Here is a 24,302-nt window from a genome sequence, read left to right on the forward strand (position 1 = left end):
GCACCGTGCGAGCAGCTGCACAGCAACGCCGCTGAGATTTACCACGAGGCTCTGAGGAGCATGCAACAGCGATGGAATGACTCTCATAAACACTGCAGAAGTCACAAACAACAGCACAAACCACCGCTGCTTCGGGGAGGCCGGAGTGATGTAGCCTACCTGCAGGGGCTGAATGGATCATCCATGACTACTGACAGGCGCTTGCGGGTTCAGACGCGCTGCTGAACCCCCTGGCTAAGAGCTAAAACTCTGCCTTTCCCACTCCACCAACTCAAAATGGAGGCAACATGCAGGCTGGGAGACCTCGGGAGAGCTTTCACTGAGCTTGTGCTGTGACCTAAGCCCGCACGCAGAACGCAGAAACTTCGCCCTCGGACTGCCGGCACTGAGCATGTGCTGTGACCCTCCCTCGCCGCGCTCGGGGCTCCTCGGATCAATCCCAGCGCGCTGGATTTCCGTAAATAAAGCTGGCTCGAATAAAGCTGCGCACGCCGAGCTTGTGTGCGCGGGGGGGAAGTGGGGCCTTGGCTGGGGGATCCCACACGGCCAACGCCGGCCCCTCCTGCGCTCGCAACGCGCTCCTGGAAGCTGCCTTTTTTTTTTTTTATATATATAGTTCGTCATCAGCTTTTCAAAATTACACCCCTACTGAAAGGCCCGGGTGCAAAGGGGAGAAGCATCACGTTTTAACGGGTGGTTTTTACGCGTTGGGAAGCGGCAGCTCGTGGTTGTACCTGCGGGGTGTGAGGGCATTTAAGGGGTGTCGGTTCCTTTGCAAGAGAAATGGACTTGTTTTACCTGCAGCGTACGAGAATATATGAGGAACATCAGTTCGTTTATGAGCTAAATGAACTTATTTTACCTGCAGTGTATGAGAAAATTTAAGGGATATCAGTTCATTTACGAGCACGTGTGAACACAGGTTCTGCCTGCAATGTATGAGAAAATTTAAGGGATAGAAGTTCGTTTATGAGCACCACATGTTCCACCTACAACATATGAGAAAACAGGAGGAATATCAGCTCATTTATGAGCACATGTGAACACAACATGTTCTACCTGTAATGTATGAGAAAATTCAGGAATATTCATTTACAACCACAACGTGTTCTACCTGCAACGTATGGAAAATTTAAGGAATATCAGTTCATTTATGAGCTAAATGAACATACCTGCAATGTATGGGAGCATGTGAGGGATAGCAGTTAATTTGTGAACACATGTTCTACCTGCAATGTATGGGAGCATTTAAGGGATTCAGTTCACTCATTGTGAACACATTTTCTACCTAAAATGTATGACAGCATTTAAGGGATATCAGTTCATTCACTGAGAACACAAAACATTCTACCTGCAATGTATGGGAGCATTTAAGGGATACTGGGTCATTTACATGGGTGAACACGTTGAGAACCCAAGAGGAGCCAGGCTTGACTCGCTGTTGGCCCTTCCTGGCTCACCCTTCAATTTTGGCCTTCCTGTTTATATTAATGTGGTTTTTCCAACTGGTTCTTAGGTGCCCATTTCCATGGAGGTAACATCCCTTCCCCTGGAGCACACAGTGGTTTAATTAGGATTCTTGCCTCTATTTGTAGGTACCTGAGATGCCTGAACCTACCACGAGGCTAAAAAGGAGGATAAAAAGTTTCTTACATTTTGAATTTTCAAAGACAAACACATTAAGCAGAACAGATCAGGCCACAAAACAATCCCTGATTTTCTCTCTTTCAGAAAGGCAGTGTGAAATTTTTATTATGACATAGGTGGATACACAACTTTCTCGTTTCTTATACTGTGTTGCCTCCCACCCCCTTCTCGAGAACCTTCACCAACAGTTTGGCTCCTTCAATGAATGTGCCACAGTAATTTCAATGTTCAGTAAATGGAATGTTCCAGCTCCTGTGGCCCTGCTGAAATTATCCAGTGCCATGTCCTAAGATACAGGACAGAGGGGCCTGGCTCATGCTTGTAAAATAAAAAAAATCAAACACAACCAACCATGGTAAAAGTTGCTATTGGTTGGGTTGGTTTTCTTTTTTTAAATACTAAGCTATACCACTATTAAAAAAACCCAAAAAAACAAACAACACCTCACCATAACTCTATCAACTCACTTCTGTTATAATATTACATTCAGAATGAGATCATCTGACCAAATTTTCCCAGGCTATAGACCAGAAAAAGACTCCAAATATGCTGCCCAGTCTGTACCAGCTCACTGATTTTAAGTAATTACACTTGTAAGGACAAATGTATCCAGTCTTCAAGTACAGCTGAAATATATTTCTGAAATTTTTTTTTGCTGCTGTTGTTCCAATTTGGGTTTTTGACCCCTCAAATTCAGGTGAAACTTGAGAACAAGTTTTCTGCTCCCTTCGGTTCAGGGATAAATTGAGATATGGACACATGGAGATAATGTACTCAGTAAATCTGATATCAGCCAGATAGAACAACCCAAGTAAGTTACTCATCCATTTCTCCAAATACAGTTTTGGGGAGGGGTTTTTTTTTTGGTCTGTTTGTTTAAAAGGGATCAACTCCAAGGTACTTCAACACAACAATATCAACTGATAGCAAGGGAGGGGAACCAGCACCTTCCAGAATTCCTTCTGAGGACCATTAAGACAAGTGACACAAACCAACTTATTCATGGTTGTATTTAAAACTGTTATTTTTTAAAAAATAAGTAAATAATTAGACTTGCAACATGCTGTAGGAATTGCCTCATTTAAAACAAAGCACAGCACAGACTGTCAGTGTTGTACTGAGTACAAGCACAACAAGAACTCACTGTGAGGTTCTGATCTGAGCCATAAGGATGGATACATTTAAAAACCCATTATGATCATTTCTCCAGCGCTGCCCTAGGCACTGTTTCGTGCTTGCAATCAAAATATTCTGACTGCTAAAAATGAAGCAGAGCAGACGGTGGCAAACCCCAGCTCTGCAGCTCTCCCCAGCCTCTGCTCACATTTGGCTTGTACAGATCAATATATCAGTCAACTCTGAATGTTTTCTGAACAAGGGCAACATTTAAGAGGGAGCTTTGAAAATCCTACTGACACAGTTCCACAGCTTCCACTGTTCCCACCTGTTTCTAGAGCTGAAACTTGTACAACGCCCACTCTGCTTCCCAGTGAAAGGAGGGGAAAAAAATAAAGAAAATAAAGAAAAAGAGGCTCTTATTTCCGACTTTAAACAGAGATTCCTGTCCAGAGAATGTAAAATGAATAGCAAGAAAGAAGAAGTTCCCCTTCAATGTCACTCTTGGGGACACCCCTCTCAGACACCCCAGTACTCATTTAACTCACAACATCACCCAGCACCACCTGCAAGGATTAAAAATAAAGGAAAGGCAAATGTTGTGCAATAAAACCACAGACAAACATCTATTCCAGAAGTCACCCAAGCCTTGAATGTTTGGTTATTTTTTTGTTTGTTTCTCCAATCCATCCAGGATGTCAGAGCACAAAAGGAAGGCCTGGAAGCAGTAGAGGGATTCCATGCTGATGGAATTACTCAGTGTCAGAGCAGTCACTTCTCTGAAGAGACATGAAATTAATTATTTTCAGGCACTTGCCATAAAATGAATTTCCTTTCTCAGCTGGCAGGATGAGCTCAGTGGATGCATTCCACACTCTGGAGAGCCAGGAACACACTGCAGCTCTACTTACTGGCTTGATTAACACTAGTCAAGGTGCTAACACTCAGTTCTCTGGCTTTAAGATTAGCTGAGGGTTTTATTCCACAATCAGACTTGGTTTAGCAATGAATTTAGTGAGAATTACTGAAATTGTGGGTAGGTCTTTTGTGGAAATCTGGGGGATAAAAAAAAACAAACAACCAAACAAACGAGCCTGATACTCCCTGCAAAGGAAAGTTATCCCAAAATGCAGTTTGACCAGTTCCAGACAAGAGGAACAACAGCAGGATCACAGCTGGTATTTCTCCAGCTAAACCTACAATGAGAAAGTTTTCAAACAGCCAAAAAAAGGACAAAACAAACTTTTCCTGAGCTCTGTGTGCTCCAACAACAAAAAGGCCTCATATTCCACATCCACCAGTGCTGGGGATGTTTTTGGGGTCTGGGATTTTGGTGAGTTGCTCTGCAAACACATGAAAACACAGCAGAGAGATTCCCACCAGGCTGAGCTGGATCTGAGAGACCTGGAAAAGTTCATGAGCATCTCCTGGTGAACACAAACCCACTCCAACAGAACTGCACCTCTGTACACACAGCCCACAGCTCAGGATGGTTTTGGACTTTTCCTCTCCCACATTCCAACAAGGCACTGAGGGGGTCACACTCAGTCAGAACCTCATCTACAACTCGCTGTTAATTCAAGCGACCGAGAACATTTTCCACCCTCCCTGTGTGAAACAAAACACTAGCTCAGAAAAGCAGGTCAACCTGAAGACAAAGTTGTTTGGTTTTTAACAGACAAACCACCATTTCAGGCTCATCCTGAAATGTGTCTTACAATATTTTTCCTTCCAAAAGCAAAACTGGGAAATCAAATGCACATACAAAACAACAGTAAACACACAGGTCAAAAATAATTAAGCAACCTTGACTTAGCTCCTTTTTCTGAACCTCCCCCATTCCAAGATCAAGCTAGAATGAAAATAAGAAAAAAAAAGAACTGAACTAGCTGCAACCAAATGAAGAAAAAGCTGCTTTTCAGAGTTGGCCAGGCTGAGTAATTAACTGATCACTAAGTGCTAAGCTTTGTCATTTCATTGATCTTCTCAGCCTCAGTCATTTTCTAATAGCTGGAAGAATTAGCAACTACTTCCACACAGAAAGGGGGTTTAAAACCACACTGACAGCTCACATAAACGGCGTTTCAGAAGAGAAATCATCCATTAAACACCAATACAAACGCATCACACATTTTGTTTTAAAACATTCCCCTCCCAGAGCTCAGCACCACAAACTACCAAGAGACCTCCTAGAGACCTACACTGAGGGTGAACTGACTGCATCAAGGGGGTTTCACTCCTCCAGGCCCCTGTCTGAGGCTTAAGGACAGCTTAAGACACCTCAGAAAAAGGTACAGGCAGCCTCATAAACAGGCAATAAACAGAATAATCGTATGCCCACACAGGGAATTCCTCCCCAGCTGCAAGCAGGCAGTGGTTGGCTCTGCCCCGAAGCATCAAGATTGGTATCTGCACTAAGAACAGCAAATCTACCAAGTAACAATTCAAATATTTATTGTTTATGTGCCTACCTCATCCCCACTTCAAACAATCCTTTCCTCGATGGTATCTCTAGAAATCAAGGTCCACAGGTAATTATGTTCTGCACTGAAAGGAACAATGCACCTTTCACTGGGCACAGACCTTGTTCCACATCATTCATCAGCAAAATCTGCCCCTACACAACAAACTCCTCCAGGCTGCTGTTTGTAAGGTAGAAAATTCCATAAGTGAAGAAGATAAAAGTCCTGGTTTGGACCCAAAAAATAACAAGAGGTACAGCTTGGCTTCCCAAACACGGCTGATCAATATTGGCTGGACAAATCCCTGACAGATTGAAAGAACTGTGAAATAAAAGAGCTGGACACACCTTCAAATAGGCACTGATTCCCAGAGAGTTCTTTCTATAGCTCTGACTTGTTCTAGGCCAGCAAAGCATCAAGTAGGAATTGCTGATATGGGACCCTGGGTGACTATTTACACAGGAAAGCACAAATTTCCACACCTCAAAACTTCCAGTTTGATTTCTTAAAAGCGTCTAAATTTCAACTTTGCTTACTAGAAGATGCAAATGTACTTAAAAGAGTATTTTCAGGGGTGTACATTCAGCCAACAAGACAGCAAAGAACTCCTGTTGAAGTCTGCAACCTTTAAACAAAAAAAATAAATCCACATTTCTAAGAAGCACATTATTTACCCAGAGATGCACCTGGATGTCAGGAAAACTTTGTTTTCTACTCTTATTTTCTCCTACATAAACACACACTCCAGCAGAAAGATGTAGCTTCCTCCTTCAATCAGCATCACACTTCATTCTAACCTTTCTCCCCTTGAGGAGTTTTCATAGAATCACAGAATTAAGGTTGCAAAAGACCTCCAAGATCATCAAGTCCAAACCTCTGACTGCACCCCAGCTCAGGTCAGTGGTAAAGCTGCCTTTAAAAGCCACTTCACTTACCTTGTCTCTGGATTATAGCCCAGGATGTAGAAAAATGAATCCACTCTGGCTTTGAACTCTCTAGCAGCAAAAATGTCAGAGAAATGGGAGATGTTGCACTTCCCTCTGGAAGAAAGAGGGGAGATGGCATTAGAATTCTTAGCTTGAATAACAGCTCTTTTAATTAAGTGCCACTGCAATCTGTGTATGAGCCACAGGCATCCTCCTTCTCATAAATGTCCAAGAACATCATAAATACCAGCCTGTTGTAACAAATAACCATGTGGGTTCTTTCCCACGGTGGGAAGGGCAGGAAATGCAGTTACAGTGTCTCAGATGGTGTTCTCCAAACAATCCTTAATTCTCCTTCAGCCAGCACAGAGTCCAAGGAGTCCGAATTTAATCAGACTAATGAACAACACCTAGAAATACAAGCCTGAAAATAGCTAATTTTCCAAGTTTTTACAGTCCTATTACACTTCAATCTTCCAAAAAGTGTGCTGTTTCACATTGTTGAAGTCAGCTTGGGAAGTCAGCTTTGCATTTAGAAAGCTAAATAAAACCACAGTTTAATAAAAGCTCCCAACCAAAAAGCAAAGCTGTGCTGTTTTTAGCAAGTCTGCAATCCTACCAGTACAAATTCCAAACAGACAGAAGTTTCTCCCTTCTACTTTCATACCTCATAGAGTAAAACACACAAAGACATATTTAAAAAAAAAAAAAAATGAGGGGAGGAGAAAAAGAGACCTGAGGATTTATTAGCTTGTTCCACCACAGATTGCTAATAGTTTTTTTAATATAGCTTGCTGATGAAGTCATTATCCTTAAGAAGAGCATTAAGGCTGACTCTTAAGAAGTTGTTTCTCATTTCCTAGAGGGTTTGTTGGGCTCTTAGTGTTCCACAGCTGCTGGTGCTCTGTCAGCAGCACATCCCACTTTGTTGCCTCTGAGTAAATCAGATCAGGAGCAGGCAGAGACAAATGGGCCCGAGAGCCAGAGCTGGTGCTTTTTATCTAAACCCGAGTCAGTGCAATAAAGAAAAGCACAAGACTTGGCTCTTTTGCAGACTGATAGCATCTCTTCTGCCTTGTATTTCCTGAACAGTATTCACTGTTATAAATAAGCTGCTCCAGGGCTTATTTAACACTGTTCAAGGTTTGCCAGTCCGGGTTCCAGTGGAATGAGAAGTGCTGGTGCCCCCCAGTACGCTGGGATGAATCATTATTTTTGCCTGCAATGATCATTATTTTGCCAGGGCTGCTCAGCAGAGCTGGAAAACTCCTCATCCTTGAGGAGCTGCCTCCCTGAACAACCACACAGGGGGAAGCTGAAATGCTGACCTCGCTTCCCCTGCCTGCTCTGTCCAGGGTAAAGCACTTCAGAAGGGCTTTGCCATCAACAGCCAGCCCAGAACCTGCCCTGGGAATGAGCTCTGCAACGCTCCAACTCCTGCAGGTGAGGGAAACACCCCGGGGGGATGAAGGATGAATAAACCTGCTGCTGTTTTGAGCCAGAATCGACTCTGGGGTCCTGCAGAACTGCCCCTGGGATCTCCTAATTCCCAATCCACGGCTGGCAGAGCACAAGGAGCACTGGACACTGCCCAGGTCATGGCAATGGAACATCAGCAGGGTGTGTAACAAACACCACCAAACCTGCTCACTGACACCCATTTCCTCCCTGGTGGCTGGTTTGAGTCATTTACGACGACAGAAAACGAGAAGGGGGATTTGTTTTGATAATTCGCATTAAATTCCCATTTTAAAAGCATTCTGGGGAAAGAGATTCAGTTTCCTTTCAATAATTCAGCTGACAGCTAATAAGCATTTGCCAGATAAGCTGCATTATGTGTATCAGTGGCAGCAGCACATCTTGTGCACAGCATTTCACACAAGCAGTGCTGCACTCACCACGAAGATTCACCATACAGGTAAAAAGCACATCATTTTTATTACACACTTCCACAGGGATCTGCAGCTACCCTCCAGTTAAATTTTTTCCACTTGTTAGAGCGGAGGATTGGTAGTTAGAATCACTGGTTTTATCTCCCAGTTTGTCAAGGATTCGCTGTGTGTCCATTTGTTTGCAGAGGGAAGAGGAATAATCTGGTATTATAATAAATTAGAATTTCGTGTTAACCTTTCATGCATCACGACATATTCTGCCTACTCCCTGCAATTATCCTTATGTTCATCCTGTACACTGGGAGAAGGTTTTTTTCTAGTTTGTTTGCCATACATGTAAAAATTCCATTTTTATCTTTCCATTTCTATCTTTTCTTTAAAAGGGAAAGAAAAAACAACAAAAAAAAAAAAAAAAAAAAACCACCGAAAACAGGATGTAGAAGAGAAGGTAAAATACTCCCAGGGAAGATTCCAGACACATAGCTGAGTTTCTCTCTATTTAAGCAGATTTCCAGCTTGCTTCCATCAGGACAGCCAACCTCCTGCTAGCCTGGTCTCTGGGAATGCTCATTTAACACTGCAAGTTGACCTGCTGTAACTCTGCAAAGGCACTGTGGAATTCCACAGGCTTGCAGCACACCACTGGAATGCTCTGAGTTTATAAATGTAAATCAAAGCCCTCCCTCCCCACCAGGACAGGAGCTAGTTTGTCTTGAAGTAAGTGGCTTCAGCAAAGTGACTCTGAGCACAGAAATGTCTCCAGATGGCTCTGGTGAAACACCATCTGAGCATTGTTATCAGGGAGATTATTCAATTTGCATTTTGACAATATCCATGCATGTTTGGCATGCTGAAAATCAGCTGAAAAATAACGCCTGGCTGCTGTTGGCTGAAAACATTTCCAAGTGCTGGGGCATCCCCTGGGCTGGGAAGGCTCAGCCCAACGCTTGGGGAGCAAGAGGAGCAGCCCCCAGGGACGGGCAGGGAGCAGGAACAGCACAGGGGGCCATTCCCTCTGCCTGTGCAGGCAGCTTTGAGAGCAGCTCTGAGCTGAGCCGTGGCCATGACGAGCCTTTAACACGATTTAATCAGGGCAACACAGCAGCAGCGCTGCAGGAGATGCCACTGTGAGCAGGGCAATCAACCACTGCTGCTGCAGGAACCAGCGATGACCTCAGCTGGCAACGACGGGAAGCAGTATCTTCTGAGCTACACTGATTGAGGGAGATTATAACTCTACAATTACAGCTCGTTTCTGAACCAGAGCAGATAACACCAGTTAATTACTACAGGAGAGGAGGAGAACGCTGAGCTGTATGTTAATGACCCCACACAAACCCGGGAAAAGCCCCTCTGGAGTCACTGGGGTTTTTCCTCATCCACCTCAGGGCTGCAGAGTGTCTCACCTGAGGGCAGCAGCGTGGTAAGTGTCCACGTAGTCTGAAATGAAGAGCTCTCTGTTCTTGATGACGGGGTCTGTGATAACCAGCTCTCGTCCAGAGTCTGCCAGAAAGCACAAACACAACCCCCCAACTCATTAGCTGGAGCCACTATTCCAGTTTGCAGGTGTTTCTTACAGGTTAATTAACACTCAGGTTAATTAAGGTGACAAACACTCTGTTTATATGGCCTGTAAAGGATGGGATATAAGAACGAATGTATAACAATTATTATATTATTATAATCCATTCTTAGACATCAATTCTCCCTGGCCATACCTAAAAACCTTCTGAAGAGAAAGAGCTTTTAGGGGGGCACTGGATGACACATTTATCCACTGGCCACTGGAAACTGTCACTCGCTCCTAGGGGGAAGGAATTAAGGTGGAAGGACATAAGGAAATTAAATTGTTACTGACTTTTCCAGGTTAAGGTTTTGGCTGTTTTGCATATTTAATGTCAGATCTTCAACTAAATCTTGACAGCACTAACTGCTCAGTCCTCTGGCTTTTGAGGTAAATATTGATGTTCACATTCAAAGACCAAAAACCCTGAGTGTTAACAAAAAAACAAGTTTTTTCCGTGACTTCTTCATAAACCCTTTGAGGAACACGAAAATCCTCGCACAGGAGAGCACAAAAAAAGCAGCCACGCTATCAAAAAACGCTCCCTTTCTGACACTGTGCCTGTAATCTCACCGTCAGAAGCTCCAAATAAATTAGTAAGAGAAACGTTCGGTTTGTGGAGCTTTTTTGCTAAAAGCACACACGGAGAATGTCCTTTAAGAGGAGAACTCCTGCTCAACTTTGTACTTTGTCAGGCACCAGAAAAGTTGCTGTGTTCCCTATTTCAATCATCAACTTTTATCATCACGATTCACCTTGGAGTATCTTCAGAATTTTGAGCAGTTGCCTCAAGGAACTTTCCTGGTGAGAACAGAAGCAAATGTTATGTCTTCCCTGGAGGCAGGAGATAAAGGACACGGGAATATGGACACTAAAGTTTCTTCTGCTTCTGTTAAACCCGAGATCACACTTGTTTTTGCAAAGAGAGGGGGGGAAACGCAGCCAGGGGTGTTTCAGTTCCATCCATTCCTGCAATGTTAATCCCAGTGAATGTTCAGGTGGGCAAGGGGCAGGAATGTAAAACACTGTGGCAGAATCACAGAAAAACACAAGATTCAGAATTTCTTCAGACAATTTGGTCTTCACTTAGTAACTAGCACAGAAGGCCTACGAAGGATTCAGTGTTGGGTTTGTTTTCTGTTGTCTCTTAAGGCTTTGTTTAATACATCACAGTATTTAAGGCACATCTGAAATGCATCTGTGGGTACAGGACACGCACCAGTTCAACACCATCACCTGATGTATTGTTTTCATCCTGTCCCTGCTTCACACCCGTGAAAAAGCGCTCTTGCTTTGTTAAAAGTTGAACCTGAGAGCAAAGCAAAGCAGGCCTGGCTCTGGGAAGCCTGACTTACCATTCTCGTTGTGTCTGTCCTGGACCAAGTGCTGATAGACGGAGTCCGGGACCTCCGACTGGCGATAGTACCACTTGACGTTCATGAGGAGATGGTCCCGTTTGCTCTGAAAAACAAGGTCTAAAGGCATTACTAAAAAGGAAACCCAAGCCACACCTGACACAACCTTCTACGTGTTCACCCTGAGACCTGAGATAAAACCCAAAAAGGAGGAAAACCCAAAAAGGAGGAAAATGTTTCCACGACACCGAACCGGGGCAACGTGCTGATGGATGACAGATTGATTTTCGAAGGCAATAAGAACCTACTGCAGTTGGATCTCTCTGTGCATCTGACCAGCAAACACTAATCTATTCACTCACATTAATTAACTCAGGAAAAGAAGAGGCAGGGATTAGAAAAGGGTTGGAATTTTTGGCCTCGTGCAGCAGGGTCTTAGTCTGCTATTTCTACAATCATGAAGTATTTATGGCCAAACATGCAAAAAAGAATGGCAACAGTAACATAATTCAGTGCAACCCTTTTTAATAGTTGAAGCCAAGTGATAATAGATCCCCCCCCAGGGACAGATGGATTCAGACATAATCATAGATGTTCTTTATTACACAAAAGAATAGGATGCTGCACTTCAATCACAATAATTACAGGCTCTGATTGCTCATGAACCTCACAGCAAAATTTACACAAAACTATCTCCCTCCAATGCTCCTTTTTCACTGAGACTCTCCAGCCACCAATTTGTTCCTTCTTAGAAGGAAACTGAAGCATAAACACCACTTAAAAAGAGAATTTTTAGATCAAGTCATTACAGACTCTGCTTCAGTTTATCTCTGAACCCCCTCGGTCAGCAGTTCCTCCTGCTGCTCCAAAACACTTGAAGAAACAAAGGCCCAAAGGGAAAATAACATTCTTCTGGCATGAGGCAACTGCAAGTTTGTGTTTTTCTGGACCACAGTTCTCCAGAGCCTTCTAGGATTGCTCCTAGAACATTCACATTTCCAAGTGAAATCCCAGGTTCCTGGCCCAGAAGGTTCCTGTTGTCTCTCCTGTTCACATCAGCCCAACAGTTACAGCATTTCTGCCTAACAATCAACATCAAACCCTTCCCTTTAAAAGCACTCGGTGAAGCCTTTGATGGAAGCCACGTGTAATACCAGGAAACCACTGCCAGTGGCAGCATTGTGCCAGAAAAAGTTTGCGACTGATCCACCACTTTGCACGTGCGATGCACTTGAATCCTCAAACCCCCATTCAAGAACAACACTTGGGCTGTGCAGGAGAAACCTGATCCTGCTGCGCTGGGGCTTTTTATTTCTGAAATAACACATTGGCAATCAAAGCCAACAAGCTTGCCTAATGCCTGAAAACATCAAAAGGACGAGGAGTGAGAGGCAGCTCTTGATTTCTGGCGCCCGCTGTTCAAAAATTGGGGTTGCAGACTCGTCTGTTCTCCCGCAGCAACGCTCAGTGCAAGCCCAGCTTTTGTGAGCAGCCTCTCTGAATTCTGAAGACAAAATAAGTACAAGGAAATAATCTGTTACCCTCTCACTGAGAGTTCATCAATTCTATTAAGTGCTGACAGGCACTGCTTGCAATGATAGGAGACATCCTAACAACTCAGCATTCCTCTGTGAATTCTCCTTCATTTCTTAGCTGAGAGGAGAAAGCCCCCACTCTTGTGCTGAACACACAAACCCTGGCTCTGTGACAGCGCAAAACCCACTCCCTTTTCTATGAGGACAGTTTACAACAAGCAATAACAGCTAATGCTTTGATTTCCCGGGTTTGTGCCACTGAAGGCAGGTGTCTTTCAAATAATACAGCCCTCCAAGGAGCACTGCAAAGGAGGCACAAGTGCATCTGTAGGTGGAACCAGGGAGGAGGACCGAAAAACACAGTCTGGGATTCAGTGGTGGAGGTGGTTTTGAATAGCAGATGACATCAGGGGGAGGAGAAGGACTAGAAATCAGGAATGGAAGGTGCTTACAGAGAGTTATCTACAAACCAAAGCATCACAAGTCCGAACAACAACCAGCAGCCAATGGAGAGATCCAAGAAAAGAGAGTAAATTACTGTGTTTTGGATAAAAGAAGACGACAAAGGCAGCAAATGAGGAATAAAAGGCTGTCACTCTGCTAAGAGGGGACAGTTTTGCAGAAGGAATTCTGAAGGTGTGCAAATTCTGTGTGAAGGTACCTCCTTTACATCTGCATACACTGGGATGATATTCCAACAAAAAAGGGAGGGATCAACACTTGAAATGTTTTCGCTGTTTCCTTGGCATCACACGGAGCTGGGAGGTCACAGCTTTTCTGTGAATTAGGCCAAGGCTCTAAAGGAGATGGTGATGCCATCACCCCACTCTCTCTCTGTTTCTAATTCTATCCCAGGAACAGCACAGGGCTTTTAGCAGGGCAGGAGGAGGCCAAGGTCAGCACTTCCAAAGCGTTCACATACTCTGGAGAGACGAAATCAGTGGCTGCAAGTGAGGTTTTCCCACTTGCTGCCATAAGGGACCACCTCACTCTCTGCCCTCCTCCCAAAAGAGCCTTTTTTGCCATTCAGTCAAAGCAAAGAGCAGTTTTTGCTGATTGCCACATCCCCTGGAAGCTTCACTGCCAGTGCTCCCCCAACATGCACCAAAAAAATGGGAGAGGAGGGGATTTCACAGGAGCTCATCAGGAATATTCACACATGAGCACACAGAGGAGGCAGGCAAAGTATTTACTGGGGTTTGCAGTATTTCATCACCTCATCACTCAAAAATTCCACAGTTGAAAAAAAGGATAACATCTACACACAGGCTGGAGCTTTCTGCCAGTTGAAGCATCTGCATTTGATGGGAAGATATTTCATTTCCCATTCCGAGTGGGAATCCCTCCGAACGCCTGGGTTGTTCCCCTCACTGTGCTCTAATTCTGAGGCTTCAGCAGTTTCTCTTGCCCACGAAAGAGAACAACAACATTTCCTCCCCTGAAATCAGATTCACAACCGGGAGATTGGATTTCAGGAGGCGGGGCTGGAGCCAAGGAGTTTTTAGGGAAGTGATGAATCGCCCTGTGCTGCCAACAGGAGTGGAACTGATGGCTCAGGCTGAGCGTGCAGGGGGGAGACACCATCACAGGGCAGGAGTGCAGAGCAAAGGGAACTACAGGGGAGGATTCATAACCCTTTTCTTTCAGCACACTTCAATAATGTATCTTTTAAAGCCACGGAGAAAAATATGAGGTCAGAATTAGAACCAGAACAGGCGATAAAAACCAAAACACAATCAGTGCAAACGGCGTGGGATAAACACAGGGTTGAAGCCACGGCCCACACCCACTTCAGCTCTGAACTTCTGAACACTGAATGCTACTCAACAGTCATTTGAAGTGAATTGGAAATGGAGAAGATGGATGAAGACGGCCAATGTACACATCTTTTAAAATTATCTGACTCGTGGCTCCACGATGCCGATGGGCTCCTGCTCATGGAACAATCAAGGAATGCTGCCCGTGGAATAACTCAGTGCCTCCACACATAGAGAAAGCAGCAACAAAAATATCATTTACAATGGGATGTGTAACTTTTTACAGAAAGGTCTCTGGACAAGGATGCAACAAAAAATGTGCCCATAAACTAAAAAACTGCTGTTTGTGCTCTGCTGGGAGGGGTCGGGTATGGGTCGTGGGTTGGTTGGGTTGGGTTGTGGAGTTTGGGGTTTTTTTTAGTTTGTTTTTCTGTTTGTTTGTTTTAAGGGGAAGGTGTGATCTCCTTCCTAAATATCTCTTTTTACCAAATCTGGTCAGTTTGGTCCAAATCATTTAAAACCTGCACCCTGAGAAGCATTTTCTGTGCTTCCTCCCCAACACGGATGATTTAGTGGGTTTTAACCTGCACCTTCCATCTCCCTAAAAATATAAAACGTCTGTCAGAGTCTTCCTTTTCCCATTTACATCCTTCAGAGCACAGAAATTCCTAGACATGCTATTTTGTCAGCCAACTTCCTAAATACGTATGTCATTTATAAAGCAGACAATCCTCAGAGGTGTCAAGGCGCCAACTTCGGTGGCAGACTATTTATTTTACAGCCATGTGCACACAAAAGAAGTGGCCTCCAGTTCTTAAAGTGTGATTTTTTTTTTTAATTTTTTTTTTTCAATTTTTTTTACACCTTTACATCTGAAAAGCTGCAGACAGTCACATGCCAAATTGAGACTTGCAGAAACTGCAGCCCTGGCAAGTGCTTTAAATTTCAAGTGTCTTTCTGTCAGCTCCAAACGGTTCCCTGAGCTACTAAACTGCATTCTCCCCTTAAATGAAAATATTGTCTTCTGCTGCAGCACTCACAAAGTGCTCATTTGGGGGTTTTGTTCGTGCTGACATTTTGGGGTTTTGTTCCTTTGAAACAACATGAATCAGGCTGGGGCACTGAACGAGAATGAGATGGAATCTGTAAATGGATTAAAGCCTCCCCAGTTCACAAGCATCTGGTCAAATTCTATTTAAAATGAGTGTCTGCCTTAGAGGGAGGGGAAAAAAAAATAAAATCTTGCAGGTTCTGTCTAAAAGCAGGGAATGTGCTGATTTCCACAGCCTTGGTGACAATTCCAAGGTGCCTGTTTTCTTTGGAACAGGCTCCAAACAGAGTTACTGCACATCCCAGCTCAGAGCTGCAGAGGTTCCACACTCCCCTTCCAGGGTTATGAGTAACCACATTGTGCAAACGATCACAGATGCCCCGCAGATTCTCTCAGAGGGATTTTAATCAGTATACTTCACTACTTGCCCTATTTAGATCCATGTTAAATCACAACTAGCCTTGGAAACAATATCCCAAATGCTGGGGGATGACAGATGGGCACGCGGGAGTGGGGGAATAGCAGCTCTTTCAGAGGCACAAACAGCAAAACAGGAACAAGGAAAAGAACATCTTCCCCTTTCCAACACGTTTTCCACTCTGAAATTCTTCTATCAGAAAAAAAAATAATAATAATGGGATTCTTTCTAAGCTACCGAATTCTCTGTAGGATTTTAATAACGTGTTAAATATTTTAACAGCGTCAAAATCAACATCCTGTGCACAGCAGCAAAGCAGCTTTGGCCCCACAAAGACAAGGGTTTGAGGCTTTTTTTAGCAATACAAATTAACCTCCTCCTTTGGGGCATTATTTGCCCCCCCAAAATAAAGATTTCATTTCACACAAACAGTTCCAATGATGCTCCGTGACGTGCCTGACTCCAGTGGTGCATTTGACTCCCTCCATCCCTTCCTGGCCCTTCCCTGCCATGAGGAATCGCTTCCAATAGTTCTTCTCCAACTGCAGAGCTATTTTTTACACTTAGAATTTTGACACTTGCTAATATTCAAAGGAGAGAAAAAAGAAAAATAGAGACCACTCAACCAGTGGGAGGGAAAAAAACAGCGGGGGGGGGACACACACAAATGAAACTATCTGGGTATCAGGAGCTAAAGAGATCCAACAAGGATTATTCCTCTTCCCTCTCCACAACAGCACACGTAATTTCACATTCTCAGGATATCTTTTTGTAGGCTGTTTGCTAATTAATTAAGAAACCCGATCAGCTGTTTGTAAGCCAAGCAAACCCAGCTTGGAAATACAGAGGTTATTACTCCAAATGAATGTTATTTTTGCAGCTTGATTATTTAATTCAGCTGCCTGCGCAGCAACACATAATTACTCCTTGCAAACACAGAGGCATTGTCAGTATTCAGCAAGGAATGAAAAAAAAAAAAAAAAAAGAAAAAGTGAAATGAAAGCAATAACGTGGCAACATGCAGATTAATCCTCTCTGCCCCTCCAGCACAACAAGCCCGGGCAGGGCTGTCCCCCTCGCCCTGAGCCCACACAAAGGCTGCAACCTCTAAACCTGTTAGTGTTATCTAATGACTATTCCATCTACAAGAGCTTTTCTAATAGAAACATGCCTTGATGGCTTATCTGGTGCACAAGGCAGGGCACAAAGCAGGGGCTGATTGAGCGCGGTAATGGAAGGCAGGAAATGAGAAGGCTCGGGAAAGCCGCGGATAATCGATCAGTGGATTCGCTCAAGTGTGAGCTGAGCTGGGAATAAGCTGCCTGGGGTATCAAATATTGCTGTTTCCAGGGTAAAGGCCCATTTCTGTGATCTATGCAGGAGAGAGCATAATTTATTGACAAAACAATATCGGATTTTTTTGGCAACGCCTCGCGCTTGACATTTCGTGACTGTTTACAGAGAGGTTTGGTGGTTTGGATTTTTTTTTCCTGTGTCCCTTTTTATTCACAAATAAAACTCGTTTGGGAATTCATGAAGTCACCTCAGCAGGCTGGAAATTAAATTCAGCCTTGTGTACAAGTAACTCTGAGGTGTAAAACACACACACACACCTTGCCCAGAATTCCAACCTTTCACCTGGGATGTGCACAAAGCACTTGGACACCTCCAAGGATACACAATCCTGCTCAGAGCCAGCCTGCTTTGTTGAGAATACTCTTTGTTGAGATCTCTCTCTAGAGAATTTGAAGCAACACTGTTGGCAAACACCCCCAAACATCACAGACAGGTTATTTGCAGGTTTGTTTCCTACAGAAGGAGAGGGGAAAGTCCCACACACGTACCTGCAAACCTCAGCCTACACACGCAGATTGATGTATAAAACGACAATCTGTTTGCCTACACCTTTAAAACATGGCAAAACGTGGCCAAAATTAGTTCCACATCACGACACATCATCTGCAAGGTTGTTCTGTGCACTGGGAGGACGTGGCCAGGCAGCCAAAACCTCCCAAGCAGCCAGCAAGGCTCGAGCCTTTTCAGAGACGGTGGGTGATGCGCGACTTATCCGCATGTTAATTCCGAGTGGCTGCCATATGTTGTCTCCCAGTGTGGGTGGTTTGGCATTAGAGCTGCTAGACTGTCTTAAAAACACAGCCTTCAGATCCCCAGAACTGCTCTAACCCAAACTTGCCACGCTGCCACCTCCCCAGCACGAGATGTTCTGGGTGTTGCAGCGGCAAGGCAAGAGCTCCACAGCACCCAGGACAGACAAAGGAGAATTTATGGCAGCTGAGAACTGGGCAAAGATCCGTCAGAAACTGCAATAAATAGCACTAAAAGGCTGTCTGAGCCTCAGTGAATTCAACAGCAAAATCTGCCTCGTTGGGAGTTAGCACTGAATTCCCTTTGCCTCAACTGGATGCGCTTCTAAGACAGAGCTCAACCAAATGAGCACATTTTTGCAAAACTCAACCAAATATGGCACTAATGTTGCGTCCCAGCTCTTAATTTCATTTAGTGTCACTCAGGTGTCTTCCCTTGAACTCAGCCTCATCCAGGTTTTTAAAGGAGAAAAAGAACATCACTCATTTCAGGTGATGACAACACAGAGGTCTGTATTTAAAACAAACTGCAGTATTGATTCCATAAACTTTTCAGCTTTACTAGAAACAAAGCTACTCACTGTGCCAAGAATTAGCAAGTCACCTCTTTTGATTTTTGGGTGAAATACACTCAAGTACAAAGGTACCCTTAAAATCTCACTGCAATCCTAAACGACAAAAGATAATTCCATCTTGCTAAAAAAAAAAAAAAAAAAAAAAAGGCAGTTATGCTTAAACCCCGACTGGCTTAAAATAAAACTATGATAAGATCTTTCATGAAGGTCATGGGTCACTGCTTACTACCTCATTTAATCCCTTTGTGGTATCTTTCTGCTCCGTTTCCCTTTTATGTCCCCTGAATCCCATCTGCGGTTCGTGGTGTTGGTGACGGGGGCAGAGGCACCAAAGTCACCCCAGCACTGCCGGCTCCGAGCACCGGGAACAGGCCCGTTTAATTACGGCTGGCAGGGCTCAGAGACAGCCTGTCCACCCATTTCCTCCCCCCTCTGAGAGACACAAAAAGCTTTCCCCAGCTGACTGCTCCCTTCCTGGGGAAAACAACCAGCTGTCTGCAGCGCCGGATCCGGAGCAGATAAAGCGGGGCTGCATCTGAGGAGATAAAATTGGTGTTGCCCTCGCAGGTTCCCAAGAGGGGAAGCAGAGCACGGATGCACAGCCAGTTGGGTCCATCCTATTTGTGCCTGAGCAAATCACATCTCCACCTTCTGTGGGATTCCTGCGTGTTGTTGGAGATCCCTCACACCACCCCAGAGCTGCTGCACCTCTGTGTGTGCTCTCCAGCTGGGGGCAGAGCAGGGGTGAAGCTGTGGAGATGCCACATCTCTGCTGGGATTCTGCAAATATCACAAAGGCCCTGCACAGCAGACACAGGGGTGAGGAGCCACTGCCAGGCTGCAATTCAAATCACTGCAAGAAAGAGCAGTAAGCAGTGTTTTTTGATCCCAGCCTGTTCACCTGTGCTGCCTCTCCCAAATCCACTGTGATTACAGGTTAGGCCTTTCCCACAGAAGGAAATTTGGAGGGACAGGGACCCTCCCCAGCATCTCTGTTGCTGTGCTCCCACCATCCAGGGAACAGCAAACAGTCACCTACAGCTAATGGTATCACAAATGCACTTAACTAATCATCCAATACGTGCTCTGGTAATTAAATTCCATTCAGGGTTTTTTTTTTTCCAGCATCATCCCCAAGAAGTGCAACGCTGAAATGAAGACACCATTCAGGCCATGCCTGACATTTGCCATTAAATGTCATTTATGGCATATACAGCTCCAATCTAATTGCTGAGCACCACCAGCTGCAGTATTTATCACTTCTATTAACACAAGCAGCACACCCGGCTCTGGGGCTGTTCCAAGCCATCATATACAGTTTAAATAGATTTCTCACCTTTTAAATATCAAGAGGCCACATTTTCTTTACCATCCCACTCAGGGGTTTACCTTTGAACAAAGACATGCCAAGAGCTGGAGGATAAAACAATCAGGAGAGGGTTTGCTCTGCAAACCCAGCACGGAGTTTGAACAGTCACAGGGGCTGTTAAAATATCGCCTAATGGGCAGGGGAATTTTATGGCAGGAAAAATTAAAGCACCTCTGCAAACAGGCTGGGGGTTGAAATTAGAAAAAGAAAAGGGAAAAAAAAATAAATAAAGACTGATTAGCCAGATCCCGTGACTTGGCCATTTCACCACAAAAGCCAAGGCTGTTCCCATCAGGAAACAAAGTGTGTTTGGAAAAGAAATGCCTGGAAAGTAAATGTTTCCTTGTGCAGCTCCTCGGAGGATGTAATTTGCTTATGAAATGGGCAGTTACTTCAGTGTTTACATCCTCTAAGAACCTGCACCAAACGTGTGTCACAGAACTAGCCCATGTTTTAAAGCAGGAAAAAAAACCCCAAAAATCAGCTTTCTACACGTGCTTCATGTGAGGGTGTTCAGGCAGTGTCTGATAAAGAGGGGCATGACACAGCCTTCATAAAAACACTGTCAGCAATTAGTGTGCAACAACCAGAGCAGCTAATCAAGAAAACAAAACAGGAATCTTGAAAAAAATAGTGTCAAGTTGTAGAAGATACAACTGTCTCTTATCCCACGTTTCTAATACAGATTGTTGCTGTGTGCCCTGATGTCAATAGGTAGAATTAGAAGCACCAGACTTTGTGGTTTTTTTCTTTGTATTTATATGTAAATCAGCACTAAATAAACATCCCCCACAGCAGCTCCACAGGCTGCAATCTAATCTGAACCCGGAGATTGGAAAGATGGGCTCCATTCATCTGGAAATAGCCAGATATTGAAAACACTAAAATCAGAAATAACTACACTGGGAATAAAATGGATCCATTTACCTGCTAGAAAAAGAAAAATGCTCAAAGGAAAAGTTGGGAGAGAGAGATACAAAGGAAAAAAATAACCTTTTCTCAGGTGCTGAAAGCACAAACATACAGACAAGTAAGATGATCCACGAGAAAAGGAGACAGAAATACAGCTTTTAAACACACAGTGCATGTCATGGACACCATCTGCACTCTGGCTGGGATTAAAGTGAACACAGCCAGCCAAGCTAACATACAATTCCAAGGCTAATCATTTGTCTTGGGCAATATAATCGTCACAGCATTACAGCTCTAACAAATGAAGCCACTAATAGCTCCCATTTAAAGGAGTCAAGGTGTTAATTCAGTCCCAGATCCAGCAGCAGAATACTTCGAGGCCAACCAGCAGTTCCAGAAACCCTTCAGTCCTCATGTAGAACTCAAATTAATTTACTTTATTACTGGAGGCATTGGATGGAAGCCCTTTTTTTTTTGCCCCATTCAAAGGCTCCTGCCTCCGAAATCCTCCAGTTATTCAGGAAATTCGTATGAAACTTGGTTTGACTGGTTGAGAGGGAGCTCATGATTTAGATCAGCTTCCTCTTGACAAATGCCAGCTTCTCAGCAGGGCTCAGAAGATTGTTTTTAACATCTCCACCAACTCAGTTCTTCAAACTGCTGAGCAGGAAGAGTCTCTTTTGGGGAAAATTAAAGTGTTAGAGGTTATGCAGTAAAATTAGGAGCTCTCCCTCTCTTCGACACTCATGTTCAAGGGAGAAGCCCATTTAAATCAGTGTTGGAGCACGTATTTGAGAAGCCTTTGCAATTGTCTGCAGCTCTGGCTGGAACATCTCTCTGGGAAGCTGACCCTCAGAGGCCTCACTGAGTGTTCAGTACCTTAGCAAAGTGGAATAAAACAGAATATTCATGCACTGGCACAAGCAACACTGACAAATCCAAATCCACTTCCCCACGCTTGAACTATTGCAAGCCACAGCACTTGTCCTACAAGTGCTTTCCAATGAGTGCAGCAATAAATGAATCCGTGATATAATGCAATATTAGCTGGAATTTAAATATTTACTGTGCAGTTAATGTCTTTCCAAAGCAGGAATGCCCCAGATATGCTCCCAGCTGTTTATTTTCCTGGCCCGATGTCTTGGGTAACAAACAGCCCGTTGGTTTAATCGCCCCTCCACGTTCAGCATCGACATCAAACACCCAGCACAGGTATCCATCAGGCCCCTCTGGCACCAGGAACAGCCAGCACGTGGGGAATGGAGCCTGTTCCAGGGACATGCCCTTCCCAAAGAGCGGGGAAGATGATGGAGTGCAGGGAGCAGGGTACACCCAGCGCTGCACACACCACAGCAGCTGCAGCCTCCACGTAAAGATTTATGAGGGTATTTCACCACTCTGTGGGAATTCTGCACTTCAGAGCGTGAAGTTTTTAGATTAAAAAGGTCCCAACTACCTCAAAATTCCCCCAGGTTATACACTGGACGAGCTGAGGGCGCAGGAAACCCCTCTGAAGGGCACCAGAAATCGGGATACAATTTGCAGGTATTCCCTTACAGCTCTGCCCCAGCTGAGGCAGGGAAGCACTAAACCACAGCCCACACTGCTGACCATCATCCTCCTGGATCAGCAATTCCTGGGTTCAGGAATTGTTTTGTAACACCAGCAGGTGAAACACTAGAGCACCTCAGAACGGGGAACCCAACAGCAAGAGCAGCTCCCTTTTGGGAAAGCTTATTTCAGACATTCCAGAAAGCATCCAAGGGGGAACACCTTCCTGCAGATCCCTTGCCATACACTGACTGCAGCACTGTCTGATATTCCAGATTCTGCAGCTTCTGCCTCGCAGGGTCCCCGGGTTCACACGTATCAAAGCAGCCAATTGCCTTTTCTCTCTTTTTTTTTTTGCCTTTTTCTCTTTTTTTTTTTTTTTTCCTTAAACACGAAGAATATGAAAGCACACACTGAAGCTGGTCCTTGTTAGCAGACCCATTTTCATCTCTTTAAACTCAAAGAGAGCAATTCCCTTGAAAACTGTCACAGCATTTTCCCAATCCATAAAGAGGAAGTTCAACAGCCTCGGGTCACTAATCACGACAACGGGGAGATACAGAGCATAAATTATGGCTTTCCATCTCACAGCAGCGAAACATATATAGCCTTTTATCTTACTTATTTGATTCTTTCTAGAAACTCAATGTTTTAGGCACGTTTTACAGCCTAAAAAAAAGGATGTTTTACAAATAAAAGGGGAGCACTTTGTGCAGCATTCCTTACAGGAGGTGGATGAGCAGCACAGACAGGTGGGTGGACAGGAATTGCTTCACACAGCAATATAAACCTCTCAAAGGAAAAGCTTCAAACGAAGTTTAAGGATTTGCTTAGGACGAGTTTGTTGGTTTTAATAACTCTGCATTGCTTTTAACCTTAAAATGTGCCAACAAACAACTGAAGGGAATAAGATTTTAAAACCCCCAGAAGTTCTGCTTAGAAAGCAGAGCAGGATGCTTACACGCCACTAATTTAATTAAAGTTATTTTCCTTTTAAATACCCTCTAATGGCCCAAAACGAACTCAGGCTGATTTAAAATCAATCACTTTAATCAAAATTACGAGTTCAAATTCTCCATGGATTAGTGTTCAGTGACTACAGTGTCAAAAATGCACATCCATCACATCCTGACGTTCTCCTCGCTCCGAGTCCCAGGCAGGGACCTGCACAGGTTCCCTCCTTCACACAGAGGTGACTCCGAGGCTCTGCCAACCCCCAGCCCTGCTCTCTGAACAGCCCTGCCTGCCTTCTGCAGGGAAGGAAACAGAATTTGCAGGAGATCTGAAGCTCTGTTAGACGGTCACAAGGTGGAGCTGACTTGAAGCGTTTTCCTAAGTGGCTCCATCAGTCCCTGCCCTATAAAAGGGGAGATGTTGCCTTTCCTGCCACTCAAGCTCAGAACACATCCCAGCTGTTCAAAGAGCACCCACACTATTCTCCTTTCCACATACCAGCCTTTTTGCACCTCTCACCAGCAGAACACACACCTTTCCCAGCATTTTTTAATCCACACAAAAACCAGCACCTCCTGACACACTGTGGTGTACAACCCCCAAATTTACTGAACAGGCCAAACAGTCAATCCCTTGTCTCCCAGAACACAACACTCACCTCTCAGCAAGAGCAGGGGTAGTACAGGAAAAACCCACATCCACAGGGATAATCAGGAAAACTGACATTCCAGAACATCCCCCTTGCCCAATGCCTGTCACACTATCAACGCTCTCGGGGACAGGGGGGGATTGCTGGGGTGTCCTGTGCAGGGCCAGGATTGGACTGGATGATCCTTGTGGGTCCCTCCCAACTCTGGGTAATCTGTAGTAGAGAAGAACACTGGCTGATCTTTAGGGACAGCCAATCCCTGCCTGCTGGAGCAGCAGCACCAGAGGGGCAAGGAACACGATCAAGGGCAGCTGCCCATTAACACACGTGTGTGCCACCAGCCCAGGATGCCCCCAAGGCCTGAAACCTTAAGGAAACCAGGAAAAACGGGAAGAGAGAGTCCAGCCAACTCCATATGGGGCAGGAAAGGAGGAACTACACTCACATGCCTACACAGATCCAGG

At 44.5% G+C, this 24,302-nt stretch overlaps 1 protein-coding gene across 5 annotated transcripts in view; it reads right to left on the bottom strand.

Annotated features, from left to right (window-relative positions):
• Positions 1-24,302, bottom strand: part of RERE (arginine-glutamic acid dipeptide repeats) — a 192,125-nt gene that overhangs the window by 83,928 nt on the left and 83,895 nt on the right. For 4 of the 5 annotated variants that reach the window (XM_050322215.1, XM_050322216.1, XM_050322218.1 and 1 more), the window contains 3 exons: positions 10,963-11,068; positions 9,450-9,546; positions 6,161-6,265 (listed from right to left, as the gene is read on the bottom strand). In XM_050322215.1, the coding sequence (XP_050178172.1) occupies positions 6,161-6,265; positions 9,450-9,546; positions 10,963-11,068 (308 nt within the window). Of the gene's footprint in view, positions 1-159; positions 386-6,160; positions 6,266-9,449; positions 9,547-10,962; positions 11,069-24,302 lie in introns of those variants that run through there. The other variant, XM_050322219.1, reaches the window with a different exon arrangement.

The sequence above is a fragment of the Myiozetetes cayanensis genome, unplaced genomic scaffold (genome assembly GCF_022539395.1).
Source record: "Myiozetetes cayanensis isolate MyiCay16 unplaced genomic scaffold, myiCay2020 scf28, whole genome shotgun sequence".
NCBI lineage: Eukaryota > Metazoa > Chordata > Aves > Passeriformes > Tyrannidae > Myiozetetes > Myiozetetes cayanensis.